Source organism: Capra hircus, unplaced genomic scaffold, assembly GCF_001704415.2.
Source record: "Capra hircus breed San Clemente unplaced genomic scaffold, ASM170441v1, whole genome shotgun sequence".
NCBI classification, from domain to species: Eukaryota; Metazoa; Chordata; class Mammalia; order Artiodactyla; family Bovidae; genus Capra; species Capra hircus.
Window position 1 is genome coordinate 50,655 of NW_017189552.1, and position 26,934 is coordinate 77,588.

The 26,934-nt window shown below is 41.1% G+C and overlaps 1 protein-coding gene across 1 annotated transcript in view; it reads right to left on the bottom strand.

Moving 5' to 3' along the window:
* Positions 1–26,934, bottom strand: part of LOC108634524 (AF4/FMR2 family member 2-like) — a 424,707-nt gene that overhangs the window by 22,391 nt on the left and 375,382 nt on the right. The window contains exons 6-7 of the mRNA XM_018044451.1: positions 22,121–22,157; positions 21,800–21,833 (exon numbers count right to left, since the gene is read on the bottom strand). Of these exons, the coding sequence (XP_017899940.1) occupies positions 21,800–21,833; positions 22,121–22,157 (71 nt within the window). The remainder of the gene's footprint in view (positions 1–21,799; positions 21,834–22,120; positions 22,158–26,934) is intronic.

Below are 26,934 nucleotides of genomic sequence, written 5' to 3' on the forward strand. Positions count from 1 at the left end.
TTATTTAAAACAAGATGGAGTTCTGACTGTTAACACATTATAAATTGCTCTATTTTAAATGTCTGAACTGGGCATACTTAAAATACAAGGGCATATTTCATTAACGTTTATGCAATTTTTCAGGAGACTTTTCCCAGTGTTACCACTCATCATCAGATGAGAGAGCTTGTCAAGAAAAATTACAGTTAATAGTAGTTAATGGTGGTGAAATTCAATGGACTTGTTTCTATTTTGTTTTACTTTTGCTGGAAATAATGAAAGTATTACATGCATAACCCTTATGTCGCTTGCAAAAATGCATCCAGTTTCAATGGTAGGTAATAGAAAGCTTTATCTGATTTATAAAACAATCTATGTAAACCTACTTTTATGTCTTATTTGATTCTCACCATTAGCCTGAGCTAGGAAGTAATTCTAAAATGTATCTCACAGCAGCAATTGGATGCACTATGCCAAATTAATCTGCATTAATCTATACCTGTGTATAGGACAGTGGAATGCATGTTTGTGAAAAAGCAATACATTCAGACTGCTGTGTAGGTGGAATCTGGGGAAAAGTCAAACCACCGGGCTTCACCTCAAATAGCAATGTTCACTTCCCCAGAGGCAACGCACATTGTCTATACTAACCACACCATTGAGTCTTCTAGTTCTCCATTGCAGGGAGGCCTTTCCACCCTTTTTGGCCAATCTCAAGTTGCTGAGTTGCATCCCCAACCAGTCGGAATTGGATATCCCTTTGAAAAACCACATCGGGTACCCATCTGAAGCCAATCCACTCTGATATTTCAAGGTAGGCCAGCCAGCAGTATGACATTCGATCAGCATGCTGCCTGCTTCTCTTTGAGTTAAATATCCCTCATTGCCATGTACCACATAATGAAGACGTGCTCAGAGGGCACTGGACCTTAATAAATGACAGAGAGCAGCAGCAGTGAAGCCCTGAGCCCTGGTCCATCTATTTCTTCCTTGGCTTTCATCAGAACTCAGTCTCAGAGAAAGGAAAGCAAAATAAGGAATTTATATTCCAAGGCCAGATCTACCCTTGGATGGATTTGCTGGCATAATTTTATCTAATGGCAAACCTAAAAATCTCCCAACTTCTACAAATTGAATTTCTACTTCTCTTTGTAAATGAAAATGTGTGTGTGATGTCACTTCCATCATGTCTGACTCTTTGCGATCCTATGGAACATAGCCCACCAGACTCCTCTGTTCATGGGATTCTCCAGACAAGAATAGTGGAGTGGGTAGCCATTCCTTCTCCAGGGGATCTTCCTGACCTGGAGATCGAATCCACATCTCTTATGTCACCTGCATTGGCAGTCAGGTTCTTTACCACTAGCGCTACCTGGGAAACCCTGAATTCCTTTTCACATGGCCCCTAGATTTCCAGCCTCATTTCCAACCTATCCTCTTCTCCCTGTGGACAAAGAAAAGTATTGGGTTGGCCAGAATTCATTCGGGTTTTTCTGTACCATCTCACAGAAAAACCCAAACGTACTTTTTGGCCAACCCAATATAAGGACAGCATGAGAAGGCTCAACTGGCAGTAAGAAGCATCCCTACAAAACTTCACAACTTGACAAGGTAAGCTGGGCCTATGGATCTGCATTCAGTAAATCCTCAAAGAATAACCATGAATCTACATTGGAAGTTTACTGGTGCGCCTCTTATGCCCTTGAAAAAGTAACTTGCTACTCAGATGATGGTTCAATCTGAGACACCAGACTTTGGTGAATAAGCAATCAATGCACAGATTTTGAAAACACTAAAGGTGACTAGATGGCCACTTCCTAGTCCAGTTACCAAGATAATGTAAAGAAGAGCTCTGATGTCCGGACAGTGAGTTTAGTGAGATCACGTGTGTGATGGTCACCATCTTGCCTCACCCGCTTCCAACCTGGAGGAGGGCATAGTCTTAGAAACAGGAGTATTGTACCACCCTCTCAGAGCACTTTTTATTTTCATCTTTGCTATTTTGGGTGTGTACCTCACCCTTCTATTGCTGGATTTCTTATTTTAACCCTACTAGTATGCTGAGAAACATGGTATTTACAAAAATGCATCTGTGACACCCATGCATAAAATCAGTAGTGATAACGATGCATCTGTGACACCCATGCATAAAATCAGTAGTGATAACGATGCTTGAGAAAATCTAAAGACAGAGTTAATTTCTGAAATAATATTTTAATTTCTCCATATTACAAAGTAGGTGTTATAATATCTTCCAAATACAATCACTGTATCATCTCTCTCTACAAATTGTGCAAGCTGCGTGTTACTCAGTATCCATCAAGAATAAATACAAGAACAATATATAATTGATGATGGCAGAAAGAACCAACTAATCAGAACTCATCTCTGCTACCCATCAGTATTTTGGGTGCTTTCATATCCAATCAACTAATTATCTACCATCAAGCCTCACACAATGTGCATGAGATAAGACATAATGAAAATTATAAATTGCTTGTATGTTATATTCATTATTGTAAAATGTGTTCGAAACTAATGTTTATGTCAATAAAGTAATTAAAATGATAATTAAATGGAGTACTGTGTACACAGAAACATCTTGTTTTAAGTGTGTAGCTCAAAAGACCAGAAATACCAATGCAGGGGTTATAATCCCAGTTTAACTACGTCGTAAATATTCCTCATAATAGGAGATCTGTTATCAAGAAAGTACTTAAAGTTAAGGACACATTCTTGGCCTCGTTGAAAATATGATTTGGCTGTATGGAAGGGAATACATCAGCTCTGGAGGACTGGTGCTTTTAGAGCCAAGCAGCACACAGAAAAGAAGGGTAACGTGGGAAATGCTTTCCTTTAGACTCTGGATTGGTGTGATCCAACCTCCCTCCCTACAGTGAAAAATAAATTCTCTTTTAATTGTGTTTTTTCTCAATCTAAGGTTATGCAAGTTTGCATTCTCAAAACGCATTCCCACAGAGGGAGGAGGGAAGCCAGCCAGCTGGGGCAGCCACAGTTTGAAGTGGACAATCCACCCGCTTAGATTTGAGAGGTGACTTCATTACTGCATTTTCAATAATAGCAGCATTCAGAATGGTCTCAAAAGTCACCAGGATAATAGGACTATTATCTCTCTCGGCAATATCTAATAAAAAGCTCTTAAGCACATCCAGTCCCTGGTTTTATAAAACATGCAGTAAATGATCTCCCAAGAATGTTCGGTGAGTCGGCAGCATTTCTTTCTGTATTCAGCCAGCTTTTCTCTCCATGGTGGGGGAAGATGATGGGCAGTGTTGGAGGCAGCCACCCCTGAGACAGCTTCTAGCTGCAGGTGGTCTGCAGGAGGAAGGAAAGGTTCCCACCAAAGAAATCTTTAGGAAGAAAGTTGGTGAGCTTTCAGAACACTCTCCATACTGTGAACTCAAAAATTAAGCCTCCATGATTTTTTCATACAAATTGTCATTTCACAAACTGCCTAAAAGGGCCATTTGCTTTTAAACGTCCTCTCTGATCTGGTGGGGCAACTGGAGGAGAAGTAGAGCGAGGGTGGAAAGATTAAAAAAAGGAGTATTACCACTCTAGGAACATGTTGAAGCTGTGTCTAGATATATGATATATGTACAGAGAACTCCACAATGATGTTGTTATCTGGATGGGGACAGCCCAAGTTATGCTGGGCAAAAAAATTCTATGGCCAAGTCATAGAAACCCTTCCCATTCTACACCCCTATGTAGAAACACAGCGAACATTAGCATATTAAAGGCTCAAAGAATTCCTACAATGAAAAGACTCATTAGGTTTTTTTAACCCGCTGTTTCCCAAATATATTGGATCATAAAACTCCTTTTTCTTTTCTGAATAACAACTAATATTCTATGGTAATCCTTTTATACTAATATTTTATGCTAAAGCATTTAAGAAGAGTGAAATCTAGAAATTTCATATCTAAAAGAATTTTACCTTACATATCTGCATAATTGACAGAAAAGTGAGGTTATTTTCTTTCCCGCTGAATTGATTTGTCTCAAATATTCACAACATTTGCATCGCATAAATAAGACTATACAGCCAAAGTTTCCAAGGGAAGTTGTTTGACACTAATAAGATTTTTTTTAAGTCACAGTAAAAAACTCTGATTTTCAATTAGGTGATGACAATCAACATGCTGAAATTCTCAAAATAATCACCCAGAGCTACATTTATGACTCTCCTACCAGACATGCCTAGTGGTCACAACTGAACGCAGAAATAGACCTTTTAAGTGGAGAAACTCACTGTGTTCCTGGAAATTATCTGAAAATCAGTCTGAAATTAGTGCTCTACAAATCAAAGACCCAACATTTATCCTGTATGATCAGCTCAGCAAAACCTTTGATAAAGCTTTTCAAGCTGAATTCCATAAGGAAGTTCAAAACTGTGTTTGGCCAAGTGATCCGGTGATGGTTTTCCTTTGTTTTGGAGGCTGCTTAATTTCATGAAGACGAAGACAAGTTTCCCAGAGAAATTGTATTAGAAGACAAGCAAATCCACAGAATGTCAGTCTCTGTGTTGCTGTCAGTTTTCCTGCGTGGTCTGACCCTCTCTCTAACGGAGACTAAACACCTCTGTTGTTAAAAAGCCAAGCCATCAGCACCTGAATGAAAGCATCACAATGAATGCAGGGAGCTCAGTCCTGGCTCCCTTTTCAATGGCATTTCGCTCTATTCTAAATGACGATTCCAGGTAACCTTTCCACATTGTCTGCCAGGGTTCTTTAAAGAATTCTTGATCTGAGAGATGCTACATGACGGCTCTAGTTACTGATCAGTCCATTTCACGCTGGCTGTGAGTACTCTGCACTCCAAGGATTACATTCCATTCCCAATGTTAGTCGTAATAAAAATGGCTCTAATTTTGTCTCTAATTTATTGTTAGATTTTCACCTCATGGAATGTCCGTGAACCAGGCAAACTGAAGGGGGAAGAAGGGGCTGAAGGATTAGGTTCCCATGAGTACAAGAACAAGGCTGTGTTTGATTGACTGCTGTCGAAATAACGGCATTTCTCTAATTATGAATGAGCATTATGGAACCACCTCTGAGGCAGCCTGTGGCATCTCCATCTCTACTTGTGTTAGTGAAAGCTGCTGGACTATATATAATTAATATTAATGATGAGTACACTCTATAAACTACGGATCCCGATTTTTTAAACATATTTTTACCTTTTTTATGCTATACAAGTGAGCATCATTTTGCACAATAGATTTGTTTCTGGAAAGTGCATGTAAGTTGATGTTTTGAAAATCAAACCATATTGTGAATGCATGAGATGAACTTACTATTTAGAGGAAACCTACGGTGAATCATTTTCAAAGTGAAGGATTCTTTTTAAGGGTGAAAAATTACCTTATTATCTGTTTGGAAATATATGCAAGAATTTTGTGACAGGTTTGCTTCAAGTGGGAAAACATCTTTCTATATGTCCTTTCTTCTCTCCCATGTAAAATTGTGAGCCACAGTCATTCAATGATAACCATCATTCAGCCAGACTACACTGGGATGGAGTGGGCACGTGGATGTGCATATTCTCAGGTTTTCATTATGAGAGACTGTCATGATTTGTCAGCTTTGTCCCTTGCCTTCTTTTGCAGAGGAGGAGCTATTGAAATGCTGTTTCTGAGAAACACTGCTTTGAAACCTTTGTATATATGCACCATTCACGTTATGGAATTAAACTAAGAAAATAGTTTCAAACTAGGTTCAAACGGGGGGAAATTTCTTATGGCTTTAAACTGGACCTGGTTTGACATGCTCTGATGTGCATAATGTTTCATCATACTTTTATTTACATGGAATTAAAAGACAACAAATCTGACCTGAACCATGATTTTGATTTTAAGAGTCAAGTTACTTTAGTTTAGATCTAAAAGTTTTAGCAAGAGTAATAGAAGAATTTTCTAGAAAAATACTTCCTATTATTCTATAATTTTGGAACAGGGCTTCTAGGAGTTTAATATAAAACTCTATGCAAAAGAATGGTCTTCAGGAGCCCTGCTCTTCCACAGAGGTGGCCTCTTAACCAGGATAATTCAGGCTGTCCAGAGGAAAAAAATCACTCTCCAGAACATGGGAATTCATTTACTTGTACTGATACATTTATTTTACCTACAGTTTCAGGTTCTTATAATAATAGAGGTGCCAGTAGACAATAAAAGTGATGCTGGATTCTAAATTAGGTTACAGATTGGAAAGATTTCATTGATCCTCCTTTGATTGTGTTTCACATTAATTTCTGTCACATTCACAATCAAATTGCTAAAGACAATTGTTTGCTCAGAATTGTTATCTTCTAAAACTCTTTTAGATCTTCACTTACTATACCACTTAACTAAATTCCTTATAGTATACTTTTCCTAGCAAGGGAAGGAAAACAATTAGTCTGTTGGGCCTGAAAGAGATGTCCTAAAAAAAGACACATAAGCAAATATTTTTCAACATTGCCTATCTACTTTACGGTGATATACTCTTAACCCAGTGCTTGGGACTGAGCAAAATAGCACCTCAGTGGATTATTTATCATAGTTCACTCAGTAATGTGTTTACTAAACTACTGTTACAACTATGTGCTGATATATTTTGATATACAGTATGTCGTACAATAGTGTGTCTTCTGAAATTTCATTCTTATTTTTAAAACCTATTTGAATGTTATTTTACCTTTCCTCTCAGCAAAAACAAGCTTATTTCTCAAGGGATTCAAAGTCAAGTCTGATCATAATTAAAGGCAGAGTCTGAAATGTCTTTTAAGACCAAGGAAACAGATATGCAGCATCAAGAATGATTCGACAAGGCAAGGGATTACAGTGCTTATTTCACAGAATGGTGGGGGATTGTTCATGAAATTTTATTGATTTTTGTTGTTGTTGTTATTCAGACGAATCCTTTATGCATGCCAGAAAAAAGAGGGAAATCAGAAAAGGATTCTGTGTTACTTGATTAGAACACTGCCAACGTGTTGCTCTAATATTTCAGAAATAGTCATTCACATAGATGTCAGCCAAGCAATCCACAATTATGAAATTACCCCAGTGGTGATTTTACCAAAGGTGAGAAGCTATCCTGGGAATCAGAGACAAAAAACATCTTGGGTCAAGTTCTGGCCCTCTGTTATCTCTGAGAACGTGTTGCATTTGCCAAGAACGTGTTGCATTTGCCAAGACAATAGAGTCTGGTAGATTGCAGGTTTGGCAGCAAGGTGGCATTTCAGGAGTCTCTTACTGGAGTCAGCCTGACATAGGCTCAAGACATGAACCCACCATTACTGGCTGGAAGAACTTAGTTTCCATTCATGAACCTTAGTTTCTTCTGGGTAAAATGTGGGTGAGAGTGGTGCCAACATCTCACTGGATTGTGAATATTCAATTAGCTAGTGAACATAAAACATTCAGCAGAGTACCTAGACATCGTTAAGTCATAGCTTTGTTTGTTTGTTTGTTTTTAAATAATCACAGAATTAAAAGCACAAGTGTGGCTGTGATAAGATGCTGTGGTGAGCTCCCAAGAAGAAAGTGCTTAGTTCCCAAAGTGGATGAATTTGACACATTTCCACCATTCTTCATTTTTGCCCCTGGGTCCTGGGGTAAGTGAGTCCACAGAGGAAAGGCTTGTTCTGGAGAGGTCTTCCTTGAACTGGGAGCCTCTGGGAGAATTCAGGGAAATGGAAGGAAGGACTCCCCAAGTGACTGAAGAGTAGAATGCAGCACAAAGAGCTCTGCCTCAGAGCATACAGTAATAATGACAGTATTAACTTTAAGCATAATGAATAAAACAGTTAATGTCTAATGAGAACTGCCTATGTACCAAGCACTATAATAAGCAGTTCAATCATTTAGTGCTATCATGCAGGTGCTATTATCATCCCCATTTTACAGATGAAGAAACGGAGTGACAGAAAGGTTAAGTAACTTGGCCAAAGTGAAGTGAAAGTCGTTCAGTCATGTTTGACTCTTTGTGATCCCATGGATTATACAGTCCATGAAATTCTCCAGGCCAGAATACTGGAGTGGGTAGCTGTTCCCTTCTCCAGGGGATCTTCCCAACCCAGGGATTGAACCCAGGTATCCAACATTGCAGGCAGATTCTTTACCAACTGAACAGTGAAATTGGGACTTGAATCCAGGCTCTGGAGCCTGTCCACTTAAATCTCTACATTACATGGATTTCCATGACTACACTACTTAGACACGCACATGTGCACACACTCACACACTTTTATTTCTTCTTATGACATTACCTTTTCAATATGGATTGAGGAATCTAAAAATAAAAGATCTCAAAAAATGTTATTTTTAATTCAGAATAGCTGACACCTTCTGGATCCTTATTTGACTATGTACTATTCACTCGAGAACAATTTCTGGTTATCTATTATGCAGCAGGTTGTGTACTAGTTGCTAAGAAAGCACAGGTGAATCCATACCACCCTTGTCCTTAAGGAGAGACTTGTGAACCTATTATGTCAGTAGAGCCGAAGGTGTTACCTGAGGTTCTAGAACCCTCTCAAGGGGAATACTGGTAGTGTTTGCTGGGCTTTCCTAAGCATTTCTTGGGTTGTAGGAATATCGCAATTCCATCATTATCATCCCAGCCTCCTTGGCACACAGACTGACCAAACCAGGCTGAAGAGACACTCAAGCGATATGAGAGGTTATCCCCTCAGGTCTTCAGCCAGAGCTGCCCCTCTGTGGAAGGCTAGAGTTCCTGTTGCTTCACATCCCTCCCCCAACGACCTGATATCATCCTGTTGCCTCCCATCCTTTCCTCAGCTACCTGATATCGTCCAACAGGTTGAATATTTGCTCTCTGTTGTGTGGGAAAGAGTCTGCCAACTTTCCCAGAGTGAGATCATCACTTCTGGTGGGAAACTGCTCCTTTCAGAGCGTTAAAGAGGTATTTTTTAATGTGTTGCCTAAGAAACACATTCCAATCCTGTTGTAGCGTGTCAAAAAAAGCCCAATCAAATTTTTTAAAAGCCTGTTATGGAACCACAGACAGAGCTCAAACTAATTATAAAGCCAGAGTCACCATGAACTGCTTGTCTTGAGAGAGAAATAAATACAAAAGGAAGGATGGAGAATTTCTGGAATTTCAAATTCCTCAATCCCTCATCTGCTTCAGAGGTGAGATGCCCCATATTGCTTGGTTTCTACTGCCCTCGCTTTGGGAGCAGCTTTTCACGCCACTGGGCAAATCAGCGCCTGCCTGCTGTCTTCATCTGCAAGTCTGTCATGTGCCTGCTCTGTTATTTCCATCCTCTGCAGAACCCTGGGCCCAGTAGCCTGTGGTTTGACAGTGGCTGCCATTTGGACCAATGGCCACTCAGGTTTGTCTGCGAAGGACCCCCCAGGAGTATCTTTTCTCAGTGTCTTTACATCTTTTCTGTGTCTCTTGGCTTCCTGCCACCCTGAATATCACAACTCTCTGTGAATACTATAAATTGAACTGACGCTGATTTAAATTTCATGCAGAAAATTGCTCTGCTTCAAACCACAACCATTTTTTATATTTAAAAAATTCATCAAGATATAATCTCTTTGTGCCACCCCCCCAAACACACACGCATACCAGACAGAAAGGCAGATTATTTAAATCAAGAGGCTGTCTCTAACAATCTTAAGTGACCTTTCTTCAAAGTTCATGGCAGCAGTGAACTTTTAAATTTCTTGTGACTGTCAGGATCTAATTTTCAAGGTATGGTTACCACAGTAGCAACCTGGAATTTTAATCCAGTTGTAAAGGTCAAGACAGGTCACTGGCTTCAGGTCCTCTTCAACTTCAGAATAAAACAGGCCCCCTCCTCAAAAGCATGAAGATAGGGTAAATCTAACTCCCAAATTCCATTCTCTAAGACAGTGAGATTGAAAAAATGTATGTGATTAAAAACAACAACAACAACAACAATTCAGATTCTTTTTCAAATGCTCAAACTGTCAATGAATCAAATAATGAATGATTCCTTGTGGGTGGAGCATCCAGAAGTGTGCTGGGGACATCTAAGCTAAGTAGAAGAGTGGTCCACATACAACTGGCTTCCAGTCCAGCATCACTCTCTTGTCTGCATTGGGAATTGATCCTTTGATCCAAACCACATCAACAAAACACTTGTGAGAAGTAATGGCAGATACTAGCAAAAAGAGAACTCAATTAGGGCCCAAGAAGTGGGACAAGAAGCCTTGCAACAGTGAGTTGTGTGAGCTTAGGGCCCACGCTTATGCCATCTGAGCACGACTTTCCTCAGTGATAACATGAGGAGAGAATTAATGCCAAATGATGGTTGGCAAAGCCCATTCAGGAGTCCCCTAATGTTAGTGCATTTCATGATAGAGTCTGAGCAATAGCACATCTCTGTGTTACATCTGTTGAAACAAAGGCTCAGAAAAATGCCAGGTGACTTCATCAAGTCATACGGCAGGAAGAGCGAGAGCTGCAATTTGAGCCACCCGGAAGTGCAGGCCCAGCACCTGAGGCCCCTCCTCTGTCTTCTGGCTCCCAGAATTGAGTCAAGCCCAAATGTCACAAAGATAATGCCCTGTGTGGAAACAGAAGATGTCATAGAACCAGAAGAGTATTGTCTGTCTCTGTACTTAATTCATAATTGTTCAACTGAAACTTTATACAAGTGTGGCCCAGGGGTCTCAGAAAGAAAAGTTCGAGTTTTGTACTCCAAGAATCCTAGAGACTCTGTCTCCAATCATACCTGGCTTTGTCATCTTGAAATAGTCATTGAAAGGCTCTGAGATGCAATTTCCTTCTCCATAAAATCAGTTTCCTTTTACAAAGGGGCAGTGAAGACAGCAGGTGAGGAAACAAGTGAAGTGGAGCAGTGTGGCACAGCCCAGAGGACGTCAAGCAGGCCTGGTTCCAGCATTATCACCGGCATTGGCTGTCTGTCTGTAGGTGTCTGGGCTGTTTGCTAGGTGCCCTCTTTGAGCCTTTGAGAGAGGAATCTTGGAAGTGGAGATGATGACATCCCACCTCAGAGATGCTGTGAGGATGACACAGCTAATGCTTGTGAAATGTTGGCCCCAGCGCCTGGCCCACAGATGGTGCCTGCAAACGATGACTCTAAGGACTTCCCTGGTGGTCCAGTGGTTAAGAATCTGCCTTCTAATGCAGGGGATGCAGGTTCAATCCCTGGTCCAGGAACTAAGATCCCACATATGGCTGGTCAACTAAGCCTAGGCACCAAGACTATAGAACTCTGTGCGCTGCAACTACAGAGCCCTTGTACTGCAATAGGAAAAGCCCTCATGCTGCCACTAGAGAAGCCCCTGCATACCACAACGAGAGAGAGAACGAACCTGCAGCTGCAACAAAGACCCACCACACAGCTCACATGCAGTTAGTTTGCTTCCTTTTGGCCCATGTTACATGATATATGAGAATGATTTTGGAGAAATATAGAATGACCCTTGGAATTTCTAGATACTGTAGACAATTTCTAGAAATTACCAGCACTACATCCCTTTCTGGAGTTTTCTCTTGCAAATATAGAAATATCCCACATAGTTATGATATTGAGTTATCTAATGGGTATTTTTTAAAAGTGGGCAACTGTTGCAAAAACGAGGTAACTCCTGAACTTAGGCAGTGGTGGTGAGAGGACTGTTGGTTGCTCTGTAAATCATGACCTTCAATGACCTTTGCTTCTTCATCACTCTCTCAAGCATCCTAGAACTTCGCTGAGGACCAAGTGGTATATTAGGGGCTGTACTTGGGTGCCAAGATCTCACAGGGCAGCAAAGAAAAACAACTGTGTCCCACTGGGTTTCATAAAGCATATTCCAACCCTACCTTTCTCTGTCCCAACACTGGCAGCATATTTGCAAATGTCAATCAAATAGTTTTGAGACCTTTTCCTTTTCTGGTCCTCATACTGCAGTGGAAGCATGAACCACAGAAAAAGGCATTTGTCTGATTTTTCTACTAATTTTGTGGCTATGATCGTGCAAGCACCTGCCATGTTCTACCGACATTGCTACCCACTCATTAGTAAAGTGGAAGGGCTTTTCAGCAGCTCTGAGAAGATGTCAAGAACAGACCACTTAAACAGAATGTTCCTGATACTGTAATTGGGGCAAAGTATGTGGCTCACTGTGAAATATTTGATAGGATGGAAAAGCAGAATGAATAGCTCAGAAGCAGGGTGGATATCCCTTCTCATCCATTCTAGGTTCAGTTGGGTAGGGTTTTGTTTTGTTTGTTTGTTTGTTTTTTCTCAGGAGGGGTTGTTTGTTTCTTTTTAATTTCTAAGAATGATCCATGAGCTTTTTGCACTGCAGCTATATTTTCTTCACCTGGTCCTGGAAGACTTGTCTATGCTCTGACTGATGAGTTCTGGCCCCACAGCATCTGGAGAACATGGGGACAAGGCAGCACACTCTGATGGAAGGCAGAATCCGTGCTTCCAGGCCCAGTTCCACCACTCTGTAGCTGGCTATCTAATAGGATTGCTGTAACACTCACATGATGTTAATGTATTGTGTGAAAGTGCTATCAAATTCGCAATCACTGGGCATGTGAAAAGTAGTCCTGGTCATGGTATTTTACAACCTAGCAATTGAAAAAACAGCGTGCACATCTGTGCAAGCATCTCATTAGATCAGATGCATTAGAGGGGCTTGATACTCTGGGAGACAGGATGTGCACGTGTGTGTGTGTGTGTGTGTGATCAAAACATTACATTCAATGACTGTTCTTGCTCAGTTGCTCAGTCGTGTCTGACTCTTTGTGACCCCATGGACTACAGCACATCAGGCTTTCCTGTCCTTCACTATCTCTGGGGATTTGCTCAAACTCACATCCATTGAGTTGGTGTTGCCATCCAACCATCTCATCCCCAGTCATCCCCTTCTCCTCCTGCCTTCAATCCTTCACAGCATCAGGGTCTTTTCCAATGAGTCGGCTCTTCGTATCAGGTGGCCAAAGTATTGGAGCTTCAACTTCAGCATCAGTCCTTCAGTGAATAGTCAGGACTGATTCTCTTTAGGATTGACTGGTTTGATCTCCTTGCAGTCCAAGGGACTCTCAAGAGTCTTCTGCAGCACCACAGTTTTGAAAGCATCAGTTCTTCGGTGCTCAGCCTTCTTTATGGTCCAACTTTCACATCCATACATGACTACTGGAAAAACCATAGCTTTGACTAGATGGACCTATGTTGGCAAAGTGATGTCTCTGCTTCTTAATACACTGTCTAGGTTTGTCATAGCTTTTCGTCCAAGGAGCAAGTGTCTTTTAATTTCATGGCTATAGTCACCATCTGCAGTGATTTTGGAGCCCAAGAAAATAAAGTCTGTCATTGTATCCATTCTTTCCCCATCTCTTTGCCATGAAGTGATGGGACTGGATGCCACGATCTTAGTTTTTGGAATGTTGAATTTTAAGCCAGCTTTTTCACTCTTTTTTTTCACCTTCGTCAAGAGGCGCTTTAGCTCCTCTTCATTTTCTGCCATTAAGATGGTGTCATCTGCATATCTGAGGTTATTGATATTTCTCCCAGCAAACATGATTCCAGCTTGTGCTTCCTCCAGCATAGTACTTTGCATGATGTATTCTCCATATAAGTTAAATAAGCAAGGTGACAATATACAGCCTTGACGTACGCTTTTCCCAATTTTGAACCAGTCCATTGTTTCATGTCTAGTTCTGTTGCTTCTTGAGCTGCACACAGGTTTCACATGAGGCAGGTAAGGTGGTCTGTTATTCCCATCTCTTTAAGAATTTTCCACAGTTTGTTGTGATCCACACAGCCAAAGGCTTTAGTTTAGTCAATGAAGTAGAAGTAGATGTTTATCTGGAATTTCCTTGCTTTTTCCATGATCCAAGAGATGTTGGCAATTTGATCTCTGGTTCCTCTGTTTTTTTCTAAATTCAGCTTGTACATCTGGAAGTTCTCGGTTCATGTACTGTTGAAGTTTAGCATGAAGGATTTTGAGCATCATCTTGCTAGCAAGCGAAATGAGTGCAATTGTCAATAGTTTGAGCATTATTTGGCATTGCCCTTCTTTGGGATTGGAATGATAACTGACCTTTTCCATTCCTGTAGCCACTGCTGAGTTTTCCAAATTTGCTGGCATACTGAGTGCAGTACTTTAATAGCATCATCTTTGGGGATTTGAAATAGCTCAGCTGGAATTCCATTACTTCCACTAGTTTTGTTTGCAGTAATACTTCATAAGGCCCACTTTGACTTCACATTCCAGGATGTCTGGATATAGGTGAGTGATCACACCATCATGGATATCTGGGTCATTAAGATCTTTTTTTGTATAGTTCTTCTGTGTATTCCCGGAGAAGGCAATAGCAACCCACTCCAGCACTCTTGCCTGGAAAATCCCACGGACAAAGGAGCCTGGTAGGCTGCAGTCCATGGGGTCGCTAAGAGTCGGACACGACTGAGCGACGTCACTTTCACTTTTCACTTTCATGCATTGGAGAAGGAAATGGCAACCCATTCCAGTGTTCTTGCCTGGAGAATCCCAGGGATGGGGGAGCCTGGTGGGCTGCCATCTCTGGGGTCACACAGAGTCTGACATGACTGAAGTGATTTAGCAGTTTAGCAGTCTGTGTATTCTTGCCACCTTTCTTAACCTCTTCTGCTTCTCACTCCCATTTACTGTTGAAAATCTCTAGGAGAACTTAGAAATAGGGCCATCAATTGATAACACTGGGAATAATTTTTAAATTTTTAAAAATAAGGTTGTAAAATAAAGCAACTTTTCAATAAAATAAAGCAATTTCCACATTGGTAAGCATGAAAGGTGATGGACAAAACTGTCATAAAAACCAACCCAAGTATCAGTTCTGTTCTTTTTACTTTCATATACGAAAATAGAGATTTCTAGAGAGAAATGTTGTTAGCATCACAGGCCACCGAAATCACCCTTGTGGGAATTGCTAGGAGTGGTGAAGTCCCTTACAGGTTTGGATCACCCCACCTCACCAAAGGAAGCATCTTCCAGGCATGTGACAAAATCTGACTGCTGGCCCTGAGCTGCTGCTGCTGCTGCTGCTGCTGAGTCACTTCAGTCGTGTCCAACTCTGTGCGAACCCATAGATGGCAGCCCACCAGGCTCCCCTGTCCCTAGGATTCTCCAGGCAACAACGCAGGAGTGGGTTGCCATTTCCTTCTCCAGTGCATGAAAGTGAAAAGTGAAAGTGAAGTCCCTCACTCATGTCCAACTCTTAGCGACCTCATGGACTGCAGCCTACCAAGCTCCTCTGTCCATGGGATTTTCCAGGCAAGAGTACTGGAGTGGGGTGCCATTGCCTTCTCCAGGCCCTGAGCTGAGGCTGAGGTATCTACAGAGTGTCCCCATCAGCTCCCATGAGCATATGCTGTGTCAGAGAGCCTGACTCAATGACAGTGTTCTGATCTAATCCTTTCCCTGATAGAAAGTAAATGACAGGGTCCATGTTAGCCCACACTGTGCTTGGGCTTCCCTGGTGGCACAGTGGTATAGAATCTACCTGCCAATGCAGAAGACACAGGGTTCGATTCCTGGGTCAGGAAGATCCCCTGGAGGAGGAAATGGCTCCCCACTCCAGTATTCTTGCCTGGGAAATCCCAAGGACAGAGGAGCCTGGTGGGCCACAGTCCATGGGTCAGGAAGACAAATGACTGAGCATGCATGCAAGTGTTCAGTCTACTTTGGTCTGACACCAGGGAAAGGTCATAGGTGAATCCCAAGGGGATGGCTTAAGTGCAAGTCAAGAGTATGTGCTCTGGAGTCTGTCCAGTTGTGGTTCTGTTACTGTGGCCCATAGGGTGACTCACTCAAAATCCTTGAGTTTTGGTTTCTGCTGCTGTAGAATATAAGTCTGTAAAGAGAGAAAGTTCCTGACATACTTGCTGCAGGTGCTCAGTGGGTAGGAGCTGGTTGAGATACTGGTGTTATCCACGGAAGTTTTCAGTAACCTGTGAGCTCGTTGGTGGGGAGTGTGCATGGTTTCACTCTGCACAACCCCCTGCGTTGCCCAGAGCCTTACACATAATAGGGGCTCAAAGCATTTTTGTTGTAAGGAATGAAATAGTGAATGAACGAATATAAATATGGATGCAAATCAGGTAGAAAAGACGACATACTTGACTTTTTCCTGAGAGAAAAAGAGATGTTTGTTTCTAATTACAGACATATCTCAAAATCCACCTGAAATATACAAATCTTGGGCACCTGAACAAAGACACAAAAAGCAAATCTGATCTTTCAAGATTTATGCTCCCTGAGCACAAACATCTATGTTTGCAGCTTTTGTAATGAAAGCCAAAATCCACAGTTCCTGTCAAAGGTGCCCCAGTTTTCAGTCTTGGCGCCTGTCAAGCACCAGCAGCTTCAATACTTCTTGACGTGCACATTGCAAATGCCAATATTGCTTGTTGTCACATTAGCCAATATACAGTCCTCAAAATAAAATCCTCTTGATGTCTGATTACTCTTCTTAAGGACCTCATGCTGATTCATTTCAAACTGTGAATTACCTTTAATTCACAGCTTGAAAAGGCTGCCAAATTTTGTTTTCTCTGCTCCCAGGTGGCTGTCCCTGATGTAGTGGAGAACTTCCAAAAATATATTAAGTCCTTAGGAAAAGTTGGCATGCTCTGAGATGCAGGGCATACAAGATGGGTTAAATGCAAGAGTTGGCATATGTCTCAGTTTGAAAGTTGGAATGGTTGTGACCAGTGACAGTCACCAAGATTACCAGTTTATTGGGAGAGTTTAGTTTGGTTTTTGTAAGCCTTAAACTGATTAGTAGTATTTCTAAATTCCAAGTACCAAATCATCTATTCTGATTAAGAATTAATCTGATTATGAAAATAACAGTCATTTTTCCCCTGCCTCGTTACACATTTACTTTGCTCCAGAAATTGTATCTAAGTAGAAGACCAAATTAACTGCTTAGGAAAGAACATATGAAATTGCTTAAATCTCAAATCAGATTCTCAAAGGAAACATTTTTCATGATGAAAGTTTTTGTAGAAAGATGGTCAAAATTTTCATGCATGTTTTTTGTGTTTTGGAGTTTTATTGATTAAAAAAATTGTTTTAAAATTCATCTAAGAAATTATGTAGCATTTGCTACTGATCATAGCAAACTAGAAAACATTCTTATTATCTTTCTATTCCCTGTGATAACGAAGTCTTCATACCCTATAGAGAAAAGATGAAAAATAATGTTCTTTCAGTTAAATCAAGCAACTTTAACCAGGTTTGGAATCATCAACTTCAGCTCTTCAAGTCTATTGAAGGTTTGTGTCCAGGTACAAAATGCCAAATTTGGTGACCAAACCCCTGACTGCATCAGATTCCATGAGGAGGGACAACTCAGTGGGAAAAGAGAAGGCTTTGAGCATGCAAGCTTTCCCATGAAGAGCAATGTAACTTACTCGGCCCTCCTGTGTACTCATAGCTAACATGTCTGTTCAAGATAGTCAGTTTGCCCTCCCACTGAACTGTGTATACTTCATAAGGAGGGATGATATTCTAGTGTCATTTTTCTCATCTGTAAAATGGTAATTATTGGGAGCCCCTCCAGGTTGGCATAGACTGTAGCCCACCAGGCTCCTCTGTCCATGGGATTCTCCAGGCAAGAATACTGGAATGGGTAGCCATTTCCTCCTCCAGGGGATCTTCCTGGCCCAGGGATCAAACCCGGGCCTCCTGCATTGCAGGCAGATTCTTTACCAGCTGAGCCACCAGGAAAGCCCTGCTAAATATAATAGGGTGGTGCATATAAAAGCACCTGGCATGAGACCTGGCACCTAGCCTTGCCCATGATCCACCAGCACAGTGATTACTGTCACAGATGTCTACCATTCCTGTGAGAGTGTAACTTCCTTTCCTCTTATCTGGTGCTACATTCAAGAATTTGTCCATGTGGTATGCATAGTTGTCACCCACAGGTAAACTGGCCACAGCTAGATTCCCTTCGTCAGGTCTTCTGTCAACTGTCTGGGTCCATGGCTGGGAAGCTTTCAGACTTGTAGCCAGGGCCATAAATGAAGAAACTGGTTTCATGGCAAGGAAAGAGCAGACTTAACGGTTACATCTAGCTTTATGTTGGGCTTTTATGGAAACTATCCAGGAATTCTCAACAGCACGACCTAAAACACAGGAGATACCTGATAAAAAGGGGGTCTGCATGATTTCCAACTTGATAGAATCCAAAGGCAAACAACCAAGGATGACAAAGGAAATATTCAAACATCTGTATATGGAGCTGCCATCTTCTCACTGGTCCTCACGAAATGAGCTAAAGTCAAGGAAAGACTAGAGGGATACTCTTGAGTTCATGGTTGCTGTCTGAAAATGATTTACAGGAAGAATTTGATCTGTCCCTATTCAGGATGGCTCATAAAAGACCAACAAAGCCATGTATTTTGGTAAAGCTACTGCACTGACAAATAATTGACAAGCTGATAGAGTCAACTAGATGAAGACATTTAACTCAATGGAGAAAATTCAAGTTTTTTGGATTTGATTTCCACTTTCTCCTCCATTGTTCTTTAATGGTGTCATAAAGAAACTAGAAGGTAACCCATAGTCTAGGGTGTCCCTTCAATCTCTGAATCTTTTCCCTGAAATAAATGGGTGATTTAGAGGCAAGATGGACATGGTATCACTGTAGAACTACACAACTCTACAGCCTGAGAAATACAACTTGACCTTCAATAGCCCATGTCCCACTCTTTTGGGGGAAAGAGACCTTTTTTGAAGGAGGCTAGAAACTCCACTGGATTTAGAAGACCTGGGTGAGGCCTGTTCCAAGACTATAATACAACTCTGACTTATACAGGCTGAGGGAAACAAAACCTCCTGGGTCTTCTTTCCTCCAGAAATTATTAAGGGTTTACATTCAATGCACTTTAAGGTTGAGCTGAATTACTAGAAACGTATAACTGTTTACATTTGAATTGTGACAAGTGTTTGCATGTATACCAATATGCATATATACATATGTTTGTTATTTTGCCTCATGTCCCTCAAGGGGCTCTATCTCTATACTCTGAAATAAAAATAAATTCCCCCTTGGTTTAAACTTTAATCCTCTGAATCCAAGGTCAATGCTTTTCCCCAATGCCATCAGTGTCATGGAACAGAGACTCAAGCCTGGATCTTGAAACCCTCCCAGTTGCATGCTCTGGCCTCCTGGGAAGTCAGGGTTCCAGCTGGAACAGGTAGGATGTCATCACTTAGATGGACACCTTATAGAAAGCACTGTGTGTCAATGGAGCATGCTGGGGCGAGAACTTCCATCCTCCCAAGGCCAGTGATCCCGCTGAATCACAGAGTCTGGTTAGTTCCGAGCTTGCACTTGGGGAACCCTGCGCTGGTATTTTCAGTCCTGGTGCTGATCTGTGTAATCCTTATAAACAACCCAGGCCCAAATGGAAGATCTGCATTTCATCGCTGGGGAAATGAGGCCAAGATGAGGAAAACAATCAAGTAGTCCAGTAGCAAAAGGACTTTGATTTACAAGGCTCCCATGTCTTCCTACTGCAGTGAGGGGCTAGGGGCTTGCCCAGGACATTTGTAAGCCTTAGGAGGGTGTCTCTCCTGCAGAAGGGCTGTCTTGGGGCTGCTTCCCACCAACCTCCAGCCACTAACAGTCTGTCTACATGCAGGATGTTCTCAGATGCCTGGAGGATGACCTTGCCAGATGAAAAAGCCTAGAAACTGACTTAAAAAGCACAGTGTAGTAAAATAATGGCTAAGTTGATAATAATTTGGAAGCTAAAAGTGACAACAATTATTATAGCTCTGATCTGTCCTGTGTTAAACCTATACCCTACCACAAGAAGGTCATTTATTCCAGCTGAAGTCTGACAAACAATACTTAGACTTTAGATCAAGCAACTAAAAGAAGAGCGGTTCACTCATTAAACAGACTCAGTGTCTTCCAGTTTTATCGACAATGCCTATAGAGCACATTAGCCCTACTAAATGCACTGTATACCCAGTGCTACTGTCTGGAGATGCAGCCTCTAGCTATAAATCACAATTGACAAGTTTATTTCTGTTAGTTACAAGCTACTGAAATATTGCATTTTATGGTCTATATGGAAATTTCACAGCAGGAGCCTAAAACTCCTGCTTTAGGAGTAGAATCATTTTACAATGGAAAAAATATTCTTGTAAGTTTTCATGTTGGGAAACCTGCACTGATTTCCTGAATGCTCAACTATGTGTGTGTGTGAGTGTATGCGTGTGTGTGTTTGTGAATTATACTGGCTTTGGAATAAGAGTGGAGCAATTTAGGAGTAGAGGTAAGGAGAATACGGTTTATTGTCTACTAGGATAACAAGGGAGAGGTCAATGCAAAATGATGACTGGAAAAGCTGGAATGAACAATATCAAAGATGATTTTGGGACTTCCCTGGTGGTCCAATGCTTAAGAATCCACTTTGCAATGCAGGGGACCTAGGTTTGGCCCTTAGCTGGGGAACTAAGATCCCACCTGCTATGGGGGAACTAAGCTTGTGTACCACAACTACTGAGCCCATGCAATCTGGAACCTGCAAGCTATGACTTGAGAGAAATCCAAGCACCACAACAAGGACCCAACACAGCCAAAAAAAAAAAAAAAAAAATCAATTACCACATTTCTGTGTAATTTGGCCCTTAAATCAAAGTTATAGTTTTATTTTCCTCTTCTTTCTTTTTCCCTGGATTCTTTAAATGGAAAATTCTTGGGTATTGAAATGGAACCTTGACTTAGAAGGCACAGATCAGGCCAGAAAACCAAATAAGAGGACTGATGATGAGGTCAGTGTTTGGGGGAATTTAGTACTAAACAGAACTAAGACCATGGAAATACCACTGACTTTCTCAGAGCCTTGGTCTATTTGGGAGTCATTCCCAGTTGTTTTATGCAATTATTCGTGATCTTCCAAAAGGTGAGCAATTCACTTCAAGTGTGCCATTAGGCCACTCAAATGACATACATTATTTCATTTTGAAAATTTTCAAGTATGTGACTATTACTCACACAGAAAAGTTGGCTTCCATTTTCTATTATTAGGAATGAAAGAAGTTGTGAGAGAACTACTCCCTTGATATGCTCTTGGACAAATGGATATTACAAAATCTACAATAGTTAATCTGAGGAAATTGGTTTCTCCAAGCCCCTCCTTCAGTGAACATTAATAAAAAATGAAGACAGTGTGGTCTTGTGAATTGTGACAGTGTGAATTGCAGGGCCCTGGCTTCTGAACTTCAACCTAGTATCATGCAATCTCTTATTCCATCTCTTGCTGGCTGCCCTTGTTTATTTTTAATATACAGTCACCAGATGACCTGTGAACAGCGAGGTCCCAGGCTGACTGGCCAGAAAAATGCACTCCAGGCCTCATGTTCAATCACGGCTACTTAGGCAGCTTCTTTCTCCATCCTAGTCAGTGGTGGCCGAATGTTACATATAAAGATGTCTGTGGCTGAAGTGACACAATGTTCAAACAACTAGACAACTGAAGAATCACAGTTCAAACAACTCAAATAGCTCAAACAACTCAAGAATCACAGTTATTTTTGACCCAGCTTGTATCTACAATGCTAGAGAGCCTAATGGTGATTTCATTCATTTTGGCTGTTATTGGCTTATCGTGGGAAGTCTCATTCTCCCCTCTAATCACACTCCACATTGTTAAGGGGCAAGTTTCCTATTTTCAAGGAGTAGCAGAGAGAATAAGATTCCCTCAGCACCAAAGCACATTTTCCTTGCCAAATGCCCCTGAAGAAGCCTGTTTCAGAAACCTGAATACTCGGGACTTGAACGGTACTCACTTTGTAGAAGCTCTGCTGGTCGGGTCACTCCACTCTGAAAAGAAAGCGCACAGACATTTACCATCCATGTTTTCTACTGTCAAATGATAATTCTGAACAACATTGGTCTTGAACATACAGCCTTTCCAGTTACACTTTTTCACAGAATCCTGCCATATATAACAGATGAAGTAAAAAGGAAACCAATTGGATATATCACAATGTGACTTTTCTTATTGTTATTTCATGTTTTCATAATATTAGGTAGGAAAGAGAAGAAAGTGAGGGAGGAAAGGAGATAATGGTTTTGACCAAGAAATATTTTTTTTTCACAACACTTACTTTGTAAGGCAAATCCTGGAGTCAGATGTTGGGATTCCTATAAGGAAGAACACAGACAATACAAACATTAGTTAAGTGATAGAAAAGAAACAAAAGGTCTGTTTGCTACTGCTGAAGATATAACTTGACTAATGTTGGCAAATAGGAAACCAGAGTTAAGGAGTCCATTAATTAGGCTACTGTTGGTAGCTCTACTTAAAGGATAGACATTTGCCAGCTAAACCTGCTACAACTTGACCATAAGTGCCATTTTATCAGAATTACACATAAGACTGGTATCTGTTTGGAAATGTGCGCAATGTGGGAACAAACAATCCATGTGTGTGAGATTCAAATGTATAATTTCTCACTTAGCTAGGCAATGATGCCTCTATGGAAGTAAAGGGGACTCAGTTCAAACAAAGGATCATGACTTTGGTAGAGGTATAAATGACACTGTAATTAACAGACTGGCTCAATTGTTCCATTTTATAGAAACAACTCCAATTTTCTACCTTGACGGTGACACATATGCAATAGATATCTCTTATTTTTACAAGAAAAGTGTTCTTAAAACTTCATTGCAAAGTTGGAGATGTATAGGAAGCAATTCCAACTATGAGAGTGGAGCGTGTAATCTAAAGAGATTTCAATTTTACTCGAAAGTCACCCTCAACATGACTTATAAGTGTGTTAAGAAATCCAGATTTGCACACATCAGGCCTTCTGGGAGCATGGACACATGTGTGGAGGAAGGAGGGAATTTCAAAGGCAAAGCAACTGTTTCCAACCAGAGACAATGAATTCAAATAAATACAAGAATTAGTTATATCAAGAACATACACACACACACACACACATACACACACACATGTCTACATAACTGACTTACTTTGCTGTTCATGTAAAACTAACAAAACATTGTAAATCAACTATAGTTCAAATAAAAAATTCTTTAAAAGAATTATATCAATCTGCTGCAAGTAATCTATTCTTTAAGCTTAATCTTACCACCCTATAGAGTAAAAATAAGATCACAGCATTATTCTATGTAAGGGAAGCGAGCTAGAATGATGATGATGCTGTGTTTAAATTGAAAGTGAGTTTTCCAATCTATGTAGCATGATTCTGTTAACCAAGACACTTATCTTCTGGCATGATCACCACACCAAAAGATGAGCAGAAACTCCACAAGACAGGAGAAAGGCCTCTCAAGCAAAGGGCTCACACTAAGCCCAGGTAGTTTGCTGCTCAAGGGCTTCTCCACCCCACACTGCCATCCTTTCCCCAGTCTGCTAGACAACTAACTTTTGACAAAAGACCCTAACAAGCTTCGCCATCTGATTCCCACCCCTTAGCAAATTATACATGGTGAGGAAGGGGAAACATTTCTAAAAACACAGCCACTAGAACCATTGAGACGTGAAACCTGACAGCACAGGGGGCCAAAGCTAGTGACACAGCACAATCAGAACTGAAAATACACCAGAGTCTATGGCCATTTAATACACAGGCAAGCATTCCTAGCCATGTCAATAGCTCCCGAGGACACAATTACAGCAGAGTATAATATTACTTGGATTTCCCTGGTGGTTCAGATGGTAAAGAATCTGCCTGCAATACAGGAGACCTGGGTTCAATCCCTGGGTTGGGAAGATCCCCTGGAGAAGGGAAAGGCTACCCACTCCAGTATTCTGGCCTCGAGAATTCCATGGACTATATAGTCCATGGGGTTGCAAACAGTCGGACACAACTGAGCAACTGAACTGAACTGACTGATGGAAGGATAGCCTTTTGTTATCCAAGAATTTCAGTTATCCAGCACATCACATTTCCCAGAGTGCCAAATAAATGAGGAGTTAACCATTTGTCCGTAACTATATGTTCATTATTATTTTTTAAATTTAATTACAATTGTATAGGACAAGTTTGGTCTTGCATAGCTTCAGGAATCAAACAACAGCATTCAGAGTCAAATAAATGATATCTCTGATTATGGCCAGCCTTTGTACTGCTCCCAGAAATCTGGACTGAGTTTTTACCCTTCATCCATGTATTGTGGACATCAGACCCAGTCAGTTGTTTGAGGCTTCAGAGCAGTGATGCATGAAACAAATTGGAGGTTATATTTTTGAGTGAATTTGAGTCAAATCTGTTATGTATTCTTGATACAGTTTTTAATGTTTAGCTTGGTAAGCCTGTTTCAAACCACAATTCCAAACCAATGAAACATCTTTGGATATTACCCAAGTTCCTTTGCTGCTGCTGCTGCTGCTGCTGCTGCTGCGTCTCTTCAGTTGTGTCTGACTCTGTGCGACCCCATAGACGGCAGCCCACCAGGCTCCCCCATCCCTGGGATTCTCCAGGCAAGAACACTGGAGTGGGTTGCCATTTCCTTCTCCAATGCATGAAAGTGAAAAGTGAAAGTGAAGTCACTCAGTCGTGTCTGACTCTTAGCGACCTCATGGACTGCAGCCTACCAGGCCCCTCCGCCCATGGGATTTTCCAGGCAAGAGTACTGGAGTGGGGTGCCATTGCCTTCTCTTGCATACATACCTAATACCGACTGAAAAATAGCTTGGTCATGGGGAGAATTTGCATTGTTCATACAGCAATTGTTGATTCACGTCATACAAATTTTTTAAATGTCTGACTTTGATTTGTACATTTCTTGTATGGACATGTCACACTGATAATTTTAGGAGTAGAATATAACAATGCCAAAATGTTTTCACAAACTTATGTCAAGCTATTTTAAATAATAGCCTTAATCGTAAAATCAGAGGCTCCTGTAGGATTTAGATTCTAGAGCAAGGGTTGGCAAACCTCTCCTATAAAGGGCCAGAGAGTAAATATTTTAGGCTTTGAGGGACCTATAGTGTCTGTTATAACTATCTAACTCTGCCATTGTAGTGTGACGGCAGTCATAGATAAGACATACATGAATTGGTGTGGTTAGATTCCATGAAAGCTTGATTTATAGACACTGAAATTTGAGTTCCATATCTCTCATAGCATCTCATAGCATTCATATTACTAGTAATTTTCATATTCTTTGGAAAATCTTAACCATTTAAAAATCTAAAAAGACATGGGCTGTCATTTGCCAACTTCTGCCTAAAGGGACTTTCCCCAGGGGACATAACTAGCTCCCTCAATGTGGCATAGAGTTTTTCCATTTTCCATCTGAAAACGTGGCATTTCAATTTGAGATGGATAAGTAAATTTTACTAAGTTGAGGATTTTCAAGCATATTGGTTTTTGTAAGTTTATAGAATCATAGATTATTTGGCCTGGAAAATCCACTGGGATTACACATAGCACACATATTCATGCACACACACACACAGTACAAATGAGGAAACTGATGCTTAGAAGAACTTGGACAGAACCACACAGCCAGCAAATGGCAGAACCAGGATTAACAACAGCCAGGTCTGCAGCTCCTAAGTCCCTTTCCTCCATGAAAGCTCTGTAGTGAAAGGAAGAAATGGATGCTTTCTGAGAGGCTGGTGTCACCTAGTCCTGGTGCAAGCACAAGGAAAGGACGAGCACTGTAGGTACATGTATTTGCTGGAGAATACCTGCGTTTCGGAAGATGGCATCTGAACTGGTGCATCTATAAACTGGTGTGATGAACATATCACTAAAACACCCAACACTGAAGACAGGCTCACTCATTTATTAGCTGAGTGATTCTGAGCACATTTCTTGACTGTGTGCCTCAGTTTTCTCCTCTGTAAACTAGGGACAGTCAAATTACCAACATAGTGCATGTGTACATGCTAAATCACTTCAACGGTGTCTGATTCTTTTGCAAACCCATGGACTGTAGCCCACCAGGCTCCTCTGTCCATGGAACTTCCCAGGCAAGAATATTGGAGTGCGTAGCCACTCCCTTCTCCAGGGGATCTTCCTGACCCAGGGATCAAACCTGGTCTCCTGCACTGCCGGTGGATTCTTTATCACTGAGCCAATGGGAAGTCCACCAATATAGTGAGGACTGAATTATTTACTATGTAGTCAGTGCTCAGAACCAAGCTAGGCACACAACAGCATTATATGTGCTGTTCATGTTGTTATTATTATTTAAAATGTACTTTTCTTTCAAATCAACGTTTTGGCAGGAATCAAGGGAGACAAAAGAGTGGGTGGGTAGCCATACTGGTTTCACCATTTTATCCCACTTGCGTCTACCTTTATCATGGGGTTGATGGTAGCACAGATAATTGACAGAAAATGCAGATCAGGCCTGATTCCAAATTTTGCACCTACTATAAAATCTCATTTCAACAACCAGTTCTATTGTAAACACTTGCAAATGTCAAAATTGAGACTTGCACATATTATCTGCAAAATTGGAAAAATACAGCTGAAAACACTGCAATCACTGTACAAATGTTGGATTCAACACCTGAAACAGATGAATTGATCGCTTGGCTGTGATGCCAGGGAGAAGGATATCAAACCCAGGGCAGCCTGACCACGGAGAGTTGGACCTCAGGAAGGAATGATACACCCCGGACCTGCTCACTTAGTTCTGATCCCTTTCAAAAGTGGAAGGGGATGATTAAACACAGTTTAGGCCAATGTTACTCTCAAAACAATGACTCTAAAATTTAAGGATGTGATTGGGTTTCTCCTACAAATAAAGTCCAATATCCTTGGTTGGCATTCAAGGCCTTTCCCAGAGATGCACTTATGTGCCTGGGGTTCACTTGAGACCATAATAGTCTACATCCCACCATGATCTCTCTTGGCACCTTGCTCTCCTGTTCTGCATGGAGTGTTCTTCTCTTGGGCCCTTCTCCACCTGTCAAAGTTGTAAGCAGCCT